This window comes from Rattus norvegicus, chromosome 12 (genome assembly GCF_036323735.1).
Source record: "Rattus norvegicus strain BN/NHsdMcwi chromosome 12, GRCr8, whole genome shotgun sequence".
NCBI classification, from domain to species: domain Eukaryota; kingdom Metazoa; phylum Chordata; class Mammalia; order Rodentia; family Muridae; genus Rattus; species Rattus norvegicus.
This window is the reverse complement of record NC_086030.1, coordinates 22,101,687-22,118,285: the sequence shown is the minus strand read 5'-3', so window position 1 is coordinate 22,118,285 and position 16,599 is coordinate 22,101,687. Positions and strand designations below refer to the sequence as shown.

General features: G+C 45.0%; 2 protein-coding genes across 8 annotated transcripts in view; one reads left to right on the top strand and one right to left on the bottom strand.

Moving 5' to 3' along the window:
- Zscan21 (zinc finger and SCAN domain containing 21) overlaps positions 1-6,082 on the bottom strand; it is a 30,303-nt gene extending 24,221 nt beyond the window's left edge. For 3 of the 7 annotated variants that reach the window (XM_063271277.1, XM_063271275.1, XM_063271276.1), the window contains exons 1-2: positions 5,981-6,078; positions 261-975 (exon numbers count right to left, since the gene is read on the bottom strand). In XM_063271277.1, coding sequence (XP_063127347.1) covers positions 261-890 — 630 coding nt within the window. In that variant the 5' untranslated portion in view covers positions 891-975; positions 5,981-6,078. Of the gene's footprint in view, positions 1-260; positions 976-5,961 lie in introns of all 7 variants that reach the window. The other 4 variants (XM_039089408.2, XM_039089407.2, XM_039089402.2 and 1 more) reach the window with 3 other exon arrangements.
- An 8,142-nt stretch (positions 6,083-14,224) lies between these two features.
- Elocl1 (elongin C like 1) lies at positions 14,225-14,877 on the top strand. Its single transcript, XM_039089868.2, has one exon. The coding sequence runs from the start codon at positions 14,491-14,493 to the stop codon at positions 14,827-14,829; it is 339 nt and encodes a 112-aa protein (XP_038945796.1). The 5' UTR covers positions 14,225-14,490; the 3' UTR covers positions 14,830-14,877.
- Positions 14,878-16,599: the final 1,722 nt, after the last annotated feature.

Here is a 16,599-nt window from a genome sequence, read left to right as displayed (position 1 = left end):
GCTGTCTTTGAGTCATTTCTGCTCCTGTAAGTAATCCCTCACCCACATTCCCATTACGTAACCCCAATAAAAGTCCAAGTTTACCAAACTGGACTTTGATGGTACCTGTACAGTCTGCCATGGATTCCCTATGGGGCTGAGCAGATGTGTGTATCACATCTCCCCAGGGAACGTTTTACATACAACGGAAGGACAAGCCCTGATTGCTGCCTAGAAAGTTATGTTCTGGGTCTCCTAGCATCTGAGGGCCTCCCGCCCACCTGCAGTCCAGGCTCATCCAGTTCTTGCTCCAGGTCTTCCAGGAGAGTGACGGCCTCCTCTGCACTCTCAGGGCAGTGCTGCTGTACCCAGGCCTGGAGCTCTCGGGGCAGGATGGTCAGGAACTGCTCCAGAACCAGTAGCTCTAGAATCTGCTCCTTGGTGTGGATCTCAGGCTGTAGCCACTCACAGCAGAGCACCCGAAGCTGGCTCAGTGCCTCTCGGGGCCCAGGAGTGTCATGGTACCCAAACTGCCTGAAGCGCTGACGGGATATCTCTAGGCTAGGGCGGCCCTTGTCCTTCTCTTCATCCTCTTCAGCTTTAACAGTCGAAGGTCCCAACTGTTCCAAAGTGTCATGGTACCCAAACTGCTTGAAGCTCTTACGGGATAGCTCTAGGCTAGGGTGGCCCTTGTCCTTGTCTTCCTCCTCTTCAGCTTTAATGGTTGAAGGTCCCATTGGCTCAAGAGTGTCCTGGTTTCTAGACTGCCTGAAGCGCTTTCGGGATAGCTCTAGGCTAGGGCGGCACTTGTCTTTTTCTTCATCCTCTTCAACTTTAATGGGCGAAGGTCCCATAGACTCCTGAGGTGGCCTGGGGCCCAGAACTGTGGCCATGCCCACCACCTTGGTCATGACACAGACTCCAGAACCAGCAGGACTCTTAGGAGTAGGCCTGGAGCCTTTGGGTTTCTGGTTCTTAAAGTGCCACACTCCAAACCTACAAAAACATAGTTGTCATAAAACTATAAGAAAACAAAAATATGTCTTTCTGGCTCTATCAAGGGGGTCACCAGACAACTACCATATAAAAAGTATTGTTCACAGATAGTAGGATGGCTCAGTGGATCAATGTGTTGCTGCTAGGCCTGGTTAGACCCTTAATGACCCACACAGTGGTATATGGAAAGAACCAGCTTGTGCAAATTGTCCTCTGACCACGAGTGCAGCACACACACACACACACACACACACACAGTATAAAAATGGATAAAAACTGGATTAAAAAAAGGGACATTCAGAAATGTCCTTTATAGGAAAATGGATGGAAATGGAGATTATCACATTACGCGAGATAACCCAGACTCGCCAAAATAAGCATGTTCTCTCTCCCACTCAGAATGTGAAGAGTGGGACCAGACAAAGTAAAGGGATGTGGAGGGGGTAAAGGGAGTATGAGGGACAAGAAAAGGAGCACGGACTGAGTACGATTAAAGCAGGTTTATGTGCTGTGATTACAGGAATAAGAATGGCCCCCTAGAGGCTCAGACTGTATTATTTGGAAGGAGTAGGAGGATTAGGAGGCAGGCAAGGCCTTGTTGATAGAAATGTGACTCTGAGGAGGATCTTGAGGTTTCAAAAGCCCACACTAAGCCCAGTGCTGCTCTCTCCACCTATAGATCAGAATGTAGCTCTCAGCTACTGCCCCAGTGCCTACCTGCGTGCCACCATGCTTCCTGCCATGATAATAATGGACCTAACCTCTGGAACAGCTTTCAATTAAGCACTTTCTCTTCTAAGAGTTAGCGTAGGCCTGGTGTCTTTTACAACAACAGAAGAGACTAAGACGCTATGCATGGAAGTATCATAACGAAGTACTTTGTACTATTAACTCATACAAATTAGTACAAATTAGTACTACTTCACATCTTACAGCTACAGCTATCTTAGTTTCTGTGGTTTCAGCAAGCTCTCTAATTCTGACTGTGTCAGCACGAGCATGTATGTTCCAGACTAGCGCTACCTAGCTTATTAAAATAGTGCAGTATAAGGATTGGGAAGATAGTTCAAAAGCAAAGTATTTGCCTTGAGGATTCAAAGCTTTGGGTTCCACCCCTAGCACCAAACAAACAGAAGAACAAAAACCTAATTAGTATGGACACTGAACTCTACCTGACTTACTTTAAGGAGAACACACTCATTTCTTTTCCTTTTTGGGTTTGTGTTTGTGTGCCTGTATGTGTGTGTGTACATATGTAGAGGTTAGCTTGCCTGTGCATGCCATGTGTGTATAGGTCAGGGGTCAATGCCAGAGGTCTACCTCTATCACTCTTCATCTCATTGTTCTGAGACAGGGTCTCTCACTGTACCTGGAGTGTATGGACTGGTGAAACCAGGAATCTGCCAGTCTCTGCCCTTCCAGAGGCAGAAAATAGTGGAGTATAAGGGTTGAGATTTCAGGCATAAGCAGACGTATCTGGGCTTTTCACCTGTAGGCTCAGGTACTCAGGCCTGTACAGAAAACGCTTCCCAAACCCCATATTCAAGTTTAAATGTCTTTAGCTGAACAATTTTTTAAAAATCTTGGGGTTTTTGTGTGTGTGCACGCACACCCACTCTTATATTTATAGGGGTCAGTGTGGGAAACCCTACAGCTACAGGTATTTGTGAACTGCCTAACATGGGTGCTGAAAACCAAATTTGGGTTCTCTGCCAAGAGCAATACATATTAACCACTGAACCATCTCTCCATTATCTTCCCTTCGTAATTAATCAATTGTGTGTAGGGGGAACAGGAGGCATGTACAGAGGTTAGAGGTTAAAGCTCTCAGTTTTCTCCTTCCACCATGTGGGTTCCAGGGATCAAACTCAGGCCAACATGCTTAGGGACAAGCATGTTTATGGGCTGACCCATCATTTGTGTCCCTGCAGTTAGATCTCTTTTGTTAATAAGACTACACTGTCACTCTCTTCAGACACACCAGAAGAGGGCATTGGATCTCATTACAGATGGCTGTGAGCCACCATGTGGTTGCTCGGAATTGAACTCAGGACCTCTGGAAAAGCAGTCAGTGCTCTTAACTGCTGAGCCATCTCTCCAGTCTCCCTAGGCTTTAAAAAAAAAAAAAAGGGGGGTTGGGGATTTAGCTCAGTGGTAGAGCGCTTGCCTAGGAAGTGCAAGGCCCTGGGTTCGGTCCCCAGCTCCGAAAAATAGAACCAAAAAAAAAAAAAAAAAAAAAAAACAAAAAACAAAAAAAACAAAAACCGGAAGACTGGGTGGGAAGACAAAAAGATAGGGTCTCGCTGCATAGCCTTGGCTGGCCTGGAAGCATGAGAGATTGGCCTACCTCTCCTCCTGAGTGGTGGATTAAAGCTGTGTTGCCAAGCCCAACATTATATTTGCTTACAGTTCTTTTTTTTTTTTTTTTTCTTTTTTTTCTTTTTCTATTTTCCGGAGCTGGGGACCGAACCCAGGGCCTTGCGCCACTGAGTTAAATCCCCAACCCACCCCCCCTTTTTTTAAAAGATTTATTTATTTATTATATATAAGTACACTATAGCTGTCTTCAGACACACCAGAAGGCTTCAGATCTCTTTACAGATGGTTGTGAGCCACCATATGGTTACTGGGATTTGAACTCAGGACCTCTGGAAGAGCAGTCTGTGCTCTTAACCACTGAGCCATCTCTCCAGCCCTTGCTTACAGTTCTTTAGTCTGACAGGATATATATTGCTGAAAAAATTGAGGGGAAAAATTCAATCAAGATAGGTGATGCAAACAAAAAAAAATGCTTAAAAATATTTTTCTTCTAAGCTTTGAACATTTGGTATCTCCCAGTTGATACCTTAGAATACAGAAGAGTAGCTGAACGCCTGCTGCTTGACCACTGGGTATGCCCTGCTTTCCTGGAGCTTTCTACTTTGTGGGAGATGAGAAGCAAAGAAATACTGAGTATCAGCCTCTCACTCCTGGGAGCCTAAATATATTTAGTAAGAGAATGCATAAATGAACGTTTTGTGCTTGTGATGGGCATCATGACTGCCATCCCAGCATTCTGAGACTGGCCAAAGCCAGCACCCCACTACATGGTGAGAGGCGGTACCCTCAAAAACAAACCAACAAAGTAAAAAATAAAAAGGAGGTAGGAGAACAGGGTGGGAGATAGGCTACAAAGTAGGAAAAAAGAGAAGCTTCCACATGACATGTGGGGTCTTTTTGTTTGCCTTTTTGGTTTTGGCAAGATTTAAAAATATCTAGTAATAAAGTATCTTGGCACCTTGCTCCCTTCCCGCCAAGAGAGCCAGTAATTTCACATTTGGTAATACTGAGCTTGCCATCTGAAGATTTCCTCCAGGTCTAAGTTTCTGAAATTTTTCTTAGTTATAAAATCAAAAAGTATTTGGGTAGAAAAACAGGACTAATTTAACACTTTCATAGAAAAAAGTAACTTTAAAACGGCTATCTAAAGCAGGGTGTGGTATGCATGCCTTAATCCTAGCACGTGGGAGGTAGAGGCAGGGGGATCTCTGAGTTAGAAGCCAGCCAGCATAGTCTATGACAGAGTTCCAGGACAGCCAGGCAGGGTACACAGAGAAACCCTGTCTTGAAAAATAACAAAGATGAAAAACAAAGCCATCTAAAGGTTTAACTCAGCTGGCAAGATGGCTCGGTGGGTGACGGACACAACCTGCTGCTGGGTTTGAGCCTGGTGCCCATATAATTTAATAAAAGGGAAGCACTCAACTGTGCCAAATTGTCCTTTGACATACACAGACAGACAGACAGACAGAGACAGACAGACGGACACACACACACACACACGCGCGCGCGCGCGCGCGCGCGCGCGCGAGTAAAAAATAAAAACCTAACTCTTAAGGTCTAGCAGCAGAAGCTTATGATCTATTCAAGACAGGCTTTTGGTCACTTCCCAACTTTTCTCTCCTTTATGCGAATTCTGCAAAGTTTATAAGTCCCCCCTCCCTTAATCAGCCTCAATTTAGTTCTGTGCGGATGTATAAATAAATCAAACTATCACGGATTGTAGCAAATGCACAGCAGTTACTACCCAGTGACAGCGAATGCCCTTAAAGACACTCTGTACTTGGAAACTGAAGTCATGGTGGCACACGCCTGTAAATTACAGCACTGAAGAGAACAGAGACAGGAGGATCACTAACATAGGCTACACATTAAGACCCTATCTCAAACCGAGCAAACTAATTTTCAAAAAGCTTCTAGGCAGGGCAATAATTTTGAGGAGCATAACTGCTGGGCAGATCTAATAGCTAAGACATTCTCAGAGTGAGCCAAATTCTACATCATTTCAATAGCCCTGAACCAATACTCGATTTCTCTTCAGAACCCTTCCAGCACTTGAAAAACAACTTTCGTGTGTTGATGTTTTGTTGTTGTTGTTCATAGTTGTTTTCTGTCCCCTTTCAACCCAGATTTCCAACTATGTCACCCACCAAATAAATCAATCACCTTTTAATCCTATATTCGTTTTACAAACGATCGTCTAAAAATCTTTCCAGACTCGAGCAGATCCTTGTTCTGTGCACACAAAGCCCAACGGGACTAATTCCCCGCCTGGATTGGACATTACCCAAGATTAATGAGATTCGGGTTTTCACAGGCGGTTTCTACCATTGGGCTTCTTTACAATTAGTCCTGAGTTTAGATCTCAGGGCGAGAACTCGGGGGGAAAAAAAAGAAGGTATTTCCCCTCGGGCTAACAGACAATAACAGAGAGACCAGAAAAGCGACTCCGGAAGCAAAAGAAACAGGGTTTTGTTCCAGAGAGCCCTCGGGGGTGGAAAAGGCTTTCCTCAGAGCGGCGCCTACAACGGCTGGGCGGGGCGCTCCTCCTTAGACAATCTCCCAGAACCACCATGGAAGAATTCCCCGAACCAGAACCAGAGCGGCTAAACCCGTCCCACCCTCTCTAAACCTTTCGGCCAACGCTTCCCCGACCGCTAGGCTAACCTGGGACTCGCAGGCTCACCGTGACTCAGAACCGCTTTGGAGTCTGGAATCCTCACAGCGGCTGAACCATAGCACAACCGGAAGTGCGTCAGAGCCCCGCCCCGCAGGAGGGGGCGCAGCCGCCCCTCTAGGAATCCGAGAGTTCTCGGTATCCTGAGTCAACCGGTACTGGGACTTCTTAGTTGTGGTCTGTTCCCCCAGACTCCCATTCCTTTTTTATTCTCATTCTCTCACTCCCTTTCTCCCCCTCATCTCCCCTTTCTTTCTTTATTTTTTGGGGGAGGGGTGGTTATGTAGCCCTGCTGTTCTGAAAATTAATAGACCAGGCTGGCCTCGAATTCAGGGGTTCACCTGTCTCTGCCCCTCTAGTGCCGGGGTTAAAGGCATGAGCCACTGCCTGGCTCCCTTTTTGCTTTTGAGACAAACAAGTTATTGTATAGCCCTGGCTGGCTCGGAACTCTATGTATACCAGGCTGGTCTCGAACTCTGTAAACGACCCACTTGCCTCCGGATCAATGAGTAAAGAGCTTGCTATACAAACATGAGGACTTAAGTTTGGAGTTCCAGTACCCCCCCACACACACACACAAACAAACAAACAAACAAACAAACAAAAAACCACCACGGTATGTCACATGCTTGTAATCTGAGTGCTGGAAGGATCCCTGCAGCCTGTTGTCTGGGCAGCCTAGTTCCAGGTCCGTGACACCTTGTCTCAAAAACAAGGTAGAGAAGCAATTGAAGAAGACACCTTTTCCCTTCACATGTTTGCAAACACACTTGTGTACATGACCACAGTATTACTCAGGGTTCTCCAGAGTCACAGAACTTAGGGAATGTCTATACGGGGGGAATTTATTGGAATGGCTTACAGTCTGTAGTCCAACTACCCCAACAATGGTCAGCTGTGAATGGGAAGTCCAAGAATCTAGCAGTTGCTCAGTCCCACGAGGCTAGTCGTTTAAGCTGGTCTTCTGTAGACGTAGGTTCCAACAGTTGGGCTGACACGTAAGTGCAAGCAAGCGAAGAGAGAACCTTCCTTCTGATGTCCTTTTGCAGGTTTCCAGCAGAAGGTGTGGCCCAGATTAAAGGTGTGTGTCACCACGCCCGGATCTGGGACTGGTTTTCTCAGTCTGACCTCGAATTTAGAGATCTCCTTGCCTTAGTCTCCAGGGAATAAAGGCATGCACTACTTTACTTTGCCTTGGCAAGTTTTTCGTAGTCACTGTGCCTCAAGATCTCCATGCCAAGATCCAGGTCAGAAACTTGGGTCTTCCAGCCTCAAGATCTGGATCACAGGTGAGCCCTTCAATTCTGGATTGTAGTTCATTCCAGATATAGTCAAGTTGACAACCAGGAATACAATACAATATTAGGAGCACAACACAAAGAACAATCTGCCTGAGCTCTTATTTATGAAGAAACCAGTGTCTTGACAGGCCAGATCCGGTGCATGCTGGAGTGTTAATTGACAGCAAAGCTGAGTGTAGATTTTGATTCTCTATTTGTGTATATTTGTTTTATCACTATAACTTTTTTCAGTGCTGGGGTGGAACCCAATACCTTATGCAAGGTGGTACTCTGTCATCAAGTTATTTCCCCAGATCAGAATATTATATATATACATACATATATATTATCTGTATAATATATATGTATATATGTAATATATATATCTGTATATATATATATATATTTATTTAGAGCTGGGTGTGGGGGTACACACTTGTAGCCCCAGCACTTGTGAGTTGGATGTTGGATGATCAGGTGTGTAAAGTCATTCTCAATTACATAAATTCCAGGCCAGTTTGGCCTACATGAGATTCTGTTTAAAAAAAAACAAACAAACTTAAAACCAGGACTGGAGTGATTGACTCAGTGGTTACCAGCACCGGCTGCTCTTCCAGAGGTCCTGAGTTCAATCCCCAGCAACCACATGGTGGCTCACAACCATCTGTAATGGGATCTGATGCCCTCTTCTGATGTGTCTAAAGACAGAACACTTACATATGTAAAATAAAAAAAACCTAAAAACTAAAGCAGAGGAAACAAAAATATGAGGTATGACAAGTTATTCATTCATATCATGTTAAATTAAGTAATTTTATGATGATCCATCTTTTCCCATTAGTATAACCATAACCGTATAACAAGAAAGGAAAACAAGGAAAATTAGTTACTGTGACATAGGACTTGCTGTGGTTTAGCACATGCATTCCTTTATTTCCTTTTCAGAAATAGTCTGATTTCCTACGAGTCCACTGAACAAATACGTCTCAAGAATGTGTACTATAGGGTTGGGGATTTAGCTCAGTGGTAGAGCGCTTGCCTAGCAAGCGCAAGACCCTGGGTTCGGTCCCCAGCTCTGAAAGAAAAAAAAAAAAAAAGAATGTGTACTGTGTCAGGTATGTATTATGACACAAAAGTTGACAAGTGGCAAATACCCAAATTGGGGGCTGGGCAGATGGCTCAGTGGGCAAAGTGCTTGACAAATATATGTGACTTTTTCTCTTTTTTTTTTTTTTTTTAAAGATTTACTTATTAATTATATATAAGTACACTGTAGCTGTCTTCAGATACACCTGAAGAGGGCATCAGATCTCATTACAGATGGCTGTGAGCCACCATGTGGTTGCTGGGATTTGAACTCAGGACCTCTGGAAGAGCAGCCAGTGCTCTTAACCACTGAGCCATCTCTCCAGCCCGACTTTTTCTTTTTCTTTTCTTTTCTTTTCTTTTTTTTTCTTCCTTTTTTTCGGAGCTGAGGACCGAACCCAGGGCCTTCGCACTTGCTAGGCAAGCGCTCTACCACTGAGCTAAATCTCCAACCCCCAGCCGGACTTTTTCTATTGATGTAATAAAACCCCACAACCAAGGTAACTTACAGAAGGAAAGGTTTATTTGGGTCTGGTTCCAGAAGGGTAAGGTTTCATTATTGTTGGCAGCCGGCCAGGCACATCAACTAGAGGTTACAAGCTCACATCTTGAACTCCCAAGTAGGAAGCAACATAGCACACTACAAATGGCAAATCTTTGGCCTCTCAAAATCCATCTCCTCCAGCAAGGCCACACTTCTTAAGCCTCCCTAAGCTTTACCACAAAACAAGGACCAAGTATTTAAATGCCCAAGATTATGGGAAGCACCTTGTGATGGTTTGCATATGATCAGCCCAGGGGTTGGCACTATTAGAAGGTGTGGCCTTGTTGGAGGAAGTGTGTCACTGTGGAGTGGGCTTGGAGGCCCTCCTCCTAGCTGCCTGAGCATGCCCAGTCTGTTCCTGGCTTCCTTCTGATGAAGATGTAGAACTCTCAGCTCCTCCTGCATGATGCCTGCCCAGATGCCGCCATGTTCCCCACCCTCCTTGATGATAATGGACTGAACCTCTGAACCCGTAAGTCAGCCCCAATTAAATGTTGTCCTTTGTAAAACTTGCATGGGTCATGGTGTCTGTTCACAGTAATAAAACCCTAACTAAGACACATCTCATCCAAACCACTACTAAGCAAGCCTGACCCTGAGTTCGTCTGTCTAGAACCCATGTGAGAACCAGATACAGTCACAAACAACTCTAATCGCAGCCTCCTGTACATACTAGAGGGTTGAGGCAGAGGCAGGAGGCTCTCAATATTTTCTTGTCAGGTAGCCTGATGCATGCAGTGGGAAATTTAAAAAGAGAGACTGTCTCTGTGGAAGGCGAGGACCAATATCTGTCCTTGAGCCTCCCCACTTGCAGTATGGCATGTGTCGGTATTTATATGCACACACACAAACCTACACAAACACAAGCATGCACACATGCACACATGAACACAGGTTTGTAAACGAATCATTACAGATGCAGTCAGTGATGAGGAAGAAGAGTCAAATGTGGCTGACTGACCCTGTCGGCTTGGCTTGGGTATCCGCAGGCTAACCTCTGACACATGCCCTTATGCTTGCTCCAGTGACCTTTTACTTTTGTGTTCTTGGCCAAGGGCTTTCTGGTTGCATTAGCTGCTTGTCTTGTTTCTCTGTCAAAACACTTGACAAAAACAACTTCAAGAAGAAAGGAGGGTTTTTTTGTTTCTTTCTGATTTTGTTGTTTATGTTCAAGAGTTTCTCTCTGTTTTGTTTTTCTTTTTTTTTTTTTTTTTTTTTTTCGGAGCTGGGGACCGAACCCAGGGCCTTGCGCTCGCTAGGCAAGCGCTCTACCACTGAGCTAAATCCCCAACCCTCTGTTTTGTTTTTCAAAACAGGGTTTCTCCAAGTAGCCAAGACTGTCCTGCAACTCACTAAACTGGCCTCGAACCCACAGAGATCTGTTTGCCTCCGCCTCCCCAGTACTGAGTACTGGGCTGAAAGGGTTCTAATGTCATAGTTTGAGGTTGCGGTCACACTAAAGTCACAGCTGAAAGACAGAGATGAATGCTGGTGTTCAGCTCCTTTTCTCCTTTTCCCGCCTGTGAACCCAGCCCACAGAAATGCCACATTTACAGTGGGTAGCCCCGTGTGATGAATCTAATCTAGATAATACCTCGAGGACAGGTTTGTTTCCATAGTAATTGAAAACCCCATGAAATCGACAGTCATTTTACCATCACACGAATCTAGAAGAGAGTTCCTTAGTTGTAAAAATGTTCTTCAAGTTAGGCAAAAAATATGCTTTCCTGTGTTTCATTAAACCACTCCTAGTGTGTTGATGTCATGAAAGGCATAGCTTTTATTGTTTTGAGATGGAGTTTTGACATGTAGTATGTGCTGTAGTCTTAAGCTTGTCAGCCTCTTGCCTTAGTTTTAGGAGCCCTGGGATTTCACCATCACTCCAAACTAGTCATTCTCCTTGGTAGATTTTATGCCTGAGAGGTTTTAAATGCTTTAAAATGCCCGAAGAAGGGGCTGGGGCTATGGCTTAGTGGGTACGAGCACTTATTACAGGAGTGTGAGGACCACAGTGTGAATCCCCACCAGGCATATAAAAGGCCACCGTGGCCATACAGGAGCCTGCACCCAGGTTGAGTGAAAGACTATCTCAAGGGAATCAGGTGGGGGAGCCGCAGAGCAGGACACCTAATGTCCTTGTCTGGTCTCTGAGTGCAAACACTAACACAAACGTTTGCACACACCACACTCAGAATCATATTTGGAAAATTAGAATTGCCCTAAACATTCCATGGTCATGCCAGGAACTTGCTTCTCAACCTTGGAGTATAGAATGTAAACTGTGGACTGGAAAGATGTGTTTAGCAGGCAAAGACACAACCAAACCTGATGGCCTGAGTTCGATCCCTGTGACCTACTTCCTAGGAGAGAACCAATATTTGCAAATTGTCCTTTCCTCTGACCTACACACACACACACACACACACACACACACACACACACACACACACTGGGGATTCGATTTGTGCTTACATGGGAATTTGCACATCCACTGCAGGTCCCTGCTAGCAGTTGGTTTTTTGACTGGTCAATAAAGAGCCAGTGGCCAATGGCTGAGCGCACCACAGCAGAGGGAAGGAATACAAACATGAGAACTGCGGAGGACCGAGGACTAACCATGGAAGAATCTTGGAAAATGGCCCCGGGGGCCACTTCTCATTGGGTTTGGGGTAGCAGGGACAAAGTATAGATTTTAGAAAGTAATAACTCAAGATACCGGAGAGGAGAGTGTGTTAACCATGTGGAGGTTCAAGAGTGGCCCAACCATTGAGCTAGCTTAGGGCATATTAAAAGTAACCTTAAGGGTTTGTGTTTTTCATTAGGGACTCCAGAGCACTGGGGCAGGTGGTATCGGGCCACCACAGCCAGAAAGCAAAGAGCAGATTAACAGTTTACTGCTACACAGACAAGCACGAAATACAGTTTTTAAAATGTGGTAAGGGGCTGGAGAGATGGCTCAGCCATTAAAGGCTAGGCTCACAACCAAATATATAAAAATGTGGTAAGCCTGGGGGCTTGGACTCACTTCTATGACTTCTGGACTGTCCACTGTTCTCTATTATCACTCTGTTCTTTATTGTCTTCAGAGATGATTTGATTCAACAAAGAAGGTGGATTCCCTTCTCCATGTCACAGAAACCCAGACAGGGAAAGAAAACCCCGCAGTGTTTACTGCAATCCCTGACTCCCTTCTTTTCTACCGAGGTGAGTTCTCCCCGCTTTCTTTTCTTCTTCTCTGCCTCCAAAACTATTCTTCTCTTGCCCGCTCCTCTCCTGCTTTCCCTTCCAATCACCCACTCATTCCCACACCCTCTAGGCTCTCAGAATGCAGTCCAGACTGCCTTCAAACTCACAGTCCTGTTCAGCCTCCGAGTGCATGGATCGCGGGTGTGCTCCATCACACCCAATGTGTTTTCATGTTGATCCCCAAGATGGTTGTCTGTCTGTCTTGTTCCTTTCTTTTCTCCTTCCCACCCAAGACAGGGTTTCTCTGTGTAAACAGCCCTGGCTGTTCTGGAACTCATTTTGTGGACCAGGCTTGCCTTGAACTCAGAGACAGATCTGCCTGCCTCTGTTTTCCCAGTGCTGGGATTAAAGCATGTGCCACCATGCCCGGCATATGGTTGTGTGAGTTTTTTGTTTGTTTGTTTGTTTGTTTTTACAGCCATATGAATGTTTGTTTGGCCAGTAAGGGGTGATCAAGACTCAATTTCTCTTTGATAGCAGGCTTACCATTCATCACCACTCTGGTCATATCTGTCCTGGAGTTTCCAGGTGGGTGAACACAGGTGCTGGGAAGCTTGCTCAAAAAAGCATGACAGCCACCTCATGCCTCGCCCCATGCATGTCTTCACCTAGCTTGTTCATTTCTCTCCTATGCCGCTAGGTAGCTTTATATCAACTTGACACAGGCTAGAGTCAACCGAGAGCTGGAAAGCTCAATGAGAAAATGCCTCCATAAGACAAGCTTGTAGGGCAGTCACTTAATTCATGTGTGCTGGGTAGGGCCCACACCATTGTAGGTGAGTCCAGCCAGCCCTGGGCTGGTGGTCCTGGGTTCTGTAAGAAAGCAGCCTGAGCAAGCCAGTAAGCAGCACTCTGACATGGCCTCTGCACCAGCTCCTGCCTCCAGATCCCTGCCTTGGCTTCCCTCAAATGGACTGTGATTTAGGATATGTAAGCCAAATAAACCCTTTCCTTCCCAAGTTGCTTGTGGTCATTGTGTCTTATCACAGAAATAGAAAAGTAAGGGCTGGAGAGATGGCTCAGCGGTTAAGAGCACTGGCTGCTCTTCCAGAGGTCCTGAGTTCAATTCCCAGGAACCACATGGTGGCTCACAAGCATCTGTAATGGGATCTGATGCCCTCTTCTGGTGTGTCTGAAGACAGCGACAGTGTACTCATACACATAAAATAAATAAATCTTTAAAAAAAAAAGAAATAGAAAAGATATTTATCCTTTTCACTTTGAAACGGTTTATTTTTGTGTGGGTGTTTTGTCTAACTGTATGTTTGTGTACCTCATGTGTGCCTGATACTTTGGAGGCCAGAAGAGAGTGTTGGAACCCTCCATATTGGAGTTATGGATAGTTGTGAGCTGCCATGCGGGTGCTGAGAGTTGGGCCTGTGTTGGTTTTGTTCACTTCTTAGCTATTTTATTGGATTTTTATCTCGACCTCCCTTCCAACCTTTATTCCACATTAATCCCTTCCAACCCCCCAACACTAGGTAGGAGAGAAACTAGGGGTTAGAGGGGAAAGGGGCATAGATCTTTCAGTCAATAAAACAACTACTTCCTGCTGATTAGGGATGTTGGGTTTCTTGGGGCAAGTCCATCCTTCATCAGAGTAGCTCCAACTTCCTTTTGCTTGGGAACACTTGACAAACCGCACTAACAGCAACTAGGATCAGCAGCCTCCACAGGCCTTCTCAGGGCTCTCCCATTTATACCTTTCTCCAGAGTTAAACTATCTGCAGCTGACAAATATCACGCCCCTGCTAGTGCACAAGGCAAATCATAAGCACCTGCTGTGAAGCACCCTCTTCTCCCACACCGGGGATTAAAACAAAAACATTCACTTAGCATAACTGGGTTTTTAAAGAAACCAAAATTCTCACTATAGACCTGTGTCCTCTGGAAGAACAGCCAATACCAGTTGAGCCATCTCTGACCATTGTCTTATTCTTTTAATAAGCCAGTAAGCAAAGCATTCTCTTGAGGGCTGTGAGCCATTCTAAGAAAGAGAAAAAGGTTATCGAAATCACTGATTAACAGCTAAACAGGGAGCCAAAAATGCAGGTGGAAACTGGAGACTCCTGCCTGGCATTTGGAGTGAGGACAGTTTTGTGAGACTGAGTCCCTTGCCTGTGGGGGTCTACGCTATATTCAAGCAGTGTCAGAATTGACGTGACTTGCAGGTTGTCATAGGTGTCCAGAGAACCATGAAACCACCAGTCAACCACCAAACTGACATCTGGCGTCAGAAGTGTCCTAAGTAGAAAGCCCCTCTTTGACTTCCTTCGGATGCAAGTTACTAGCAGACTGCTTCTCGGCCTTGCCAGGAAACTAGTAAGTTCCTCTGGGATCAAATAGAATTTTATAAGAACATAATGGATGGAGAGGAGAAAACCTATGGTGGCTATGAAGGCCCTGATGCCATGTATGTGAAATTAATATCTTCTGATGGTCATGAATTTATTGTAAAAAGAGAACATGCATTAACATCAGGAACAATAAAGGCCATGTTGAGTGGTCCAGGTCAGTTTGCGGAGAATGAAACCAATGAGGTCAATTTTAGAGAGATCCCTTCACATGCGCTATCGAAAGTGTGCATGTATTTTACCTACAGGGTCCGCTATACTAACAGCTCCACTGAAATTCCTGAATTCCCAATTGCACCTGAAATTGCACTGGAACTGCTGATGGCCGAGAACTTCCTAGATTGTTAAATAAAATAAATTATAATAAACTGTTAAAAAAGAAAAAAGAAAAAGAAAGCCCCTCTTTTATGTGTGAGATAGTCTCAGTGTCTGGTCTAGAACCTGCTCTGTAGACCAGGCTGCTCTTGAACTTGCATTGAATCTTGGCCTCCTAAGTGCTGGGATTATGGGTTTAATGCTCAGCTTTTGTTGTTTTAAGATGTTATTTTTGTTTTGCCTACATGTGTGTGCACTGCATGTGTGCCTGGTGCTATTGGAGGCCAGAAAGGGCACTGGATGGATCCCTTGAGGCTGCCATTACAAGCGGTTGTGAACCTCTATGTTGGTGCTGGGAGCTGAAATCCAGTCCTCTCTAAAAGCAGCCAGTGCTCTTCACTTGTGAGCCACTCCTCCAATCCTTTAATATATGTGTGTCTGTCTGTCTGTCTCACCACAGTCCACAGCCCACAGCCCTGAAAAGAAAGCAAAGCAGGAGCAGGTATACTGACTCCGAAGCAAACTGGAGAAACTAAGATCGGAGCACTTTTGACCTCTTTCAGAGTTTCTAAATAGCATGAGCAAAACATTCAAATGAGACAAAGTAAAAAAATGTCGAATTTATGTAAGAGTTTACTAGAGTGTAGTTCTACTTTATTTTCACTTGTGTATTTGTGTGGGCATATCCTGAGAGCCAGAAGAGAGTGCAGGAACCCTCCAGAGCTGAAGTTATAGGCACTGTGAGTTGCCTACATTGGTCCTCTGAAAGGGCAAGCACTTTTAATCAATGAGCCACCTATCCAATTAAATGATAGTAAAAAAAAAAATCAAGATTGAATTTTACCTAAGGTTAGAGAGTGGAAGTTCCACTCTTTAAACTTTGGGGATATGCGTTCATGTAATTTGTGCTTGCTGATGCCAGGGCATCATTCCTCAAAAGCTGTCCATGTTTTGTTTTGTTTTGTGTTTTAATTTCTGACACTGGGTCTCTATCTTGGCTGGAACTAATCAAGTAAGCCAGGCCAGCTAACCAATAAATCCTAGGAATCTCCCCGTGTCTACCTTCCCACCCCAATCTGTGAGAACTAGTATTTTTCCACCAGCCTCAGACAGCCCCTCCCATCCAGGAGGGAGTGCACCAGTCTCATCTGGGGCAGTTGCCTGAGGTCCCCAGGGAGCCCTCACAGCAGGACTATCTCAACCTTATCCACGGGAATGCATTTTAAGGATCCCAAAGCTGCCCTGCTTTGTAGCATCCTAAGGGTCCATTGAGCTCACCAATGCCTGGTGCCCAATCTCCATCGCTGTAACCCACCCTTTACGGAATGCATAAAACTGTACTAACAGATTGTTTGGGGTCACCTCTCCTCGAGAAGTAGGTGGACCCCAGCTTGCTGGAATAATAATAATCCTCATGCTATTTCCGGTCTCATTCACAGGAATCTCCGGGTAATTAAGACTCAGGTCTTGTCGTACTCATCTTTCTTTGCTTCAGTTCTGGTATTCTTATCAGGTCTTCATGAATGCATGGCTAGCACCTGAGTGGGCTATCTACCCAGCTCTGAAAACCTACCTGTAACATACAAAATCAGTATTGCCTGCTGGAAATGGCAATGTATTCTTTTACCGAGACCCAGAAGGCAACAGAGTATTTGCTAACTCTGGTTTTTTTCTAACTTTACTACTTTACCATCACATTGGATCTTAGGTGCACACACTCTCTTCTTCCTCTTCTCCCTCTGTGGTCTCACATAGCCCAGGCTGGTCTCAAACTCACCACATAGCCAAAGATGACCTTGAATT

What these genes read in the sequence shown, in the direction of transcription:
- Elocl1 (XM_039089868.2), top strand. Translation starts at nt 14,491, where the DNA reads ATGGATGGAGAGGAGAAAACCTATGGTGGCTATGAAGGCCCTGATGCC.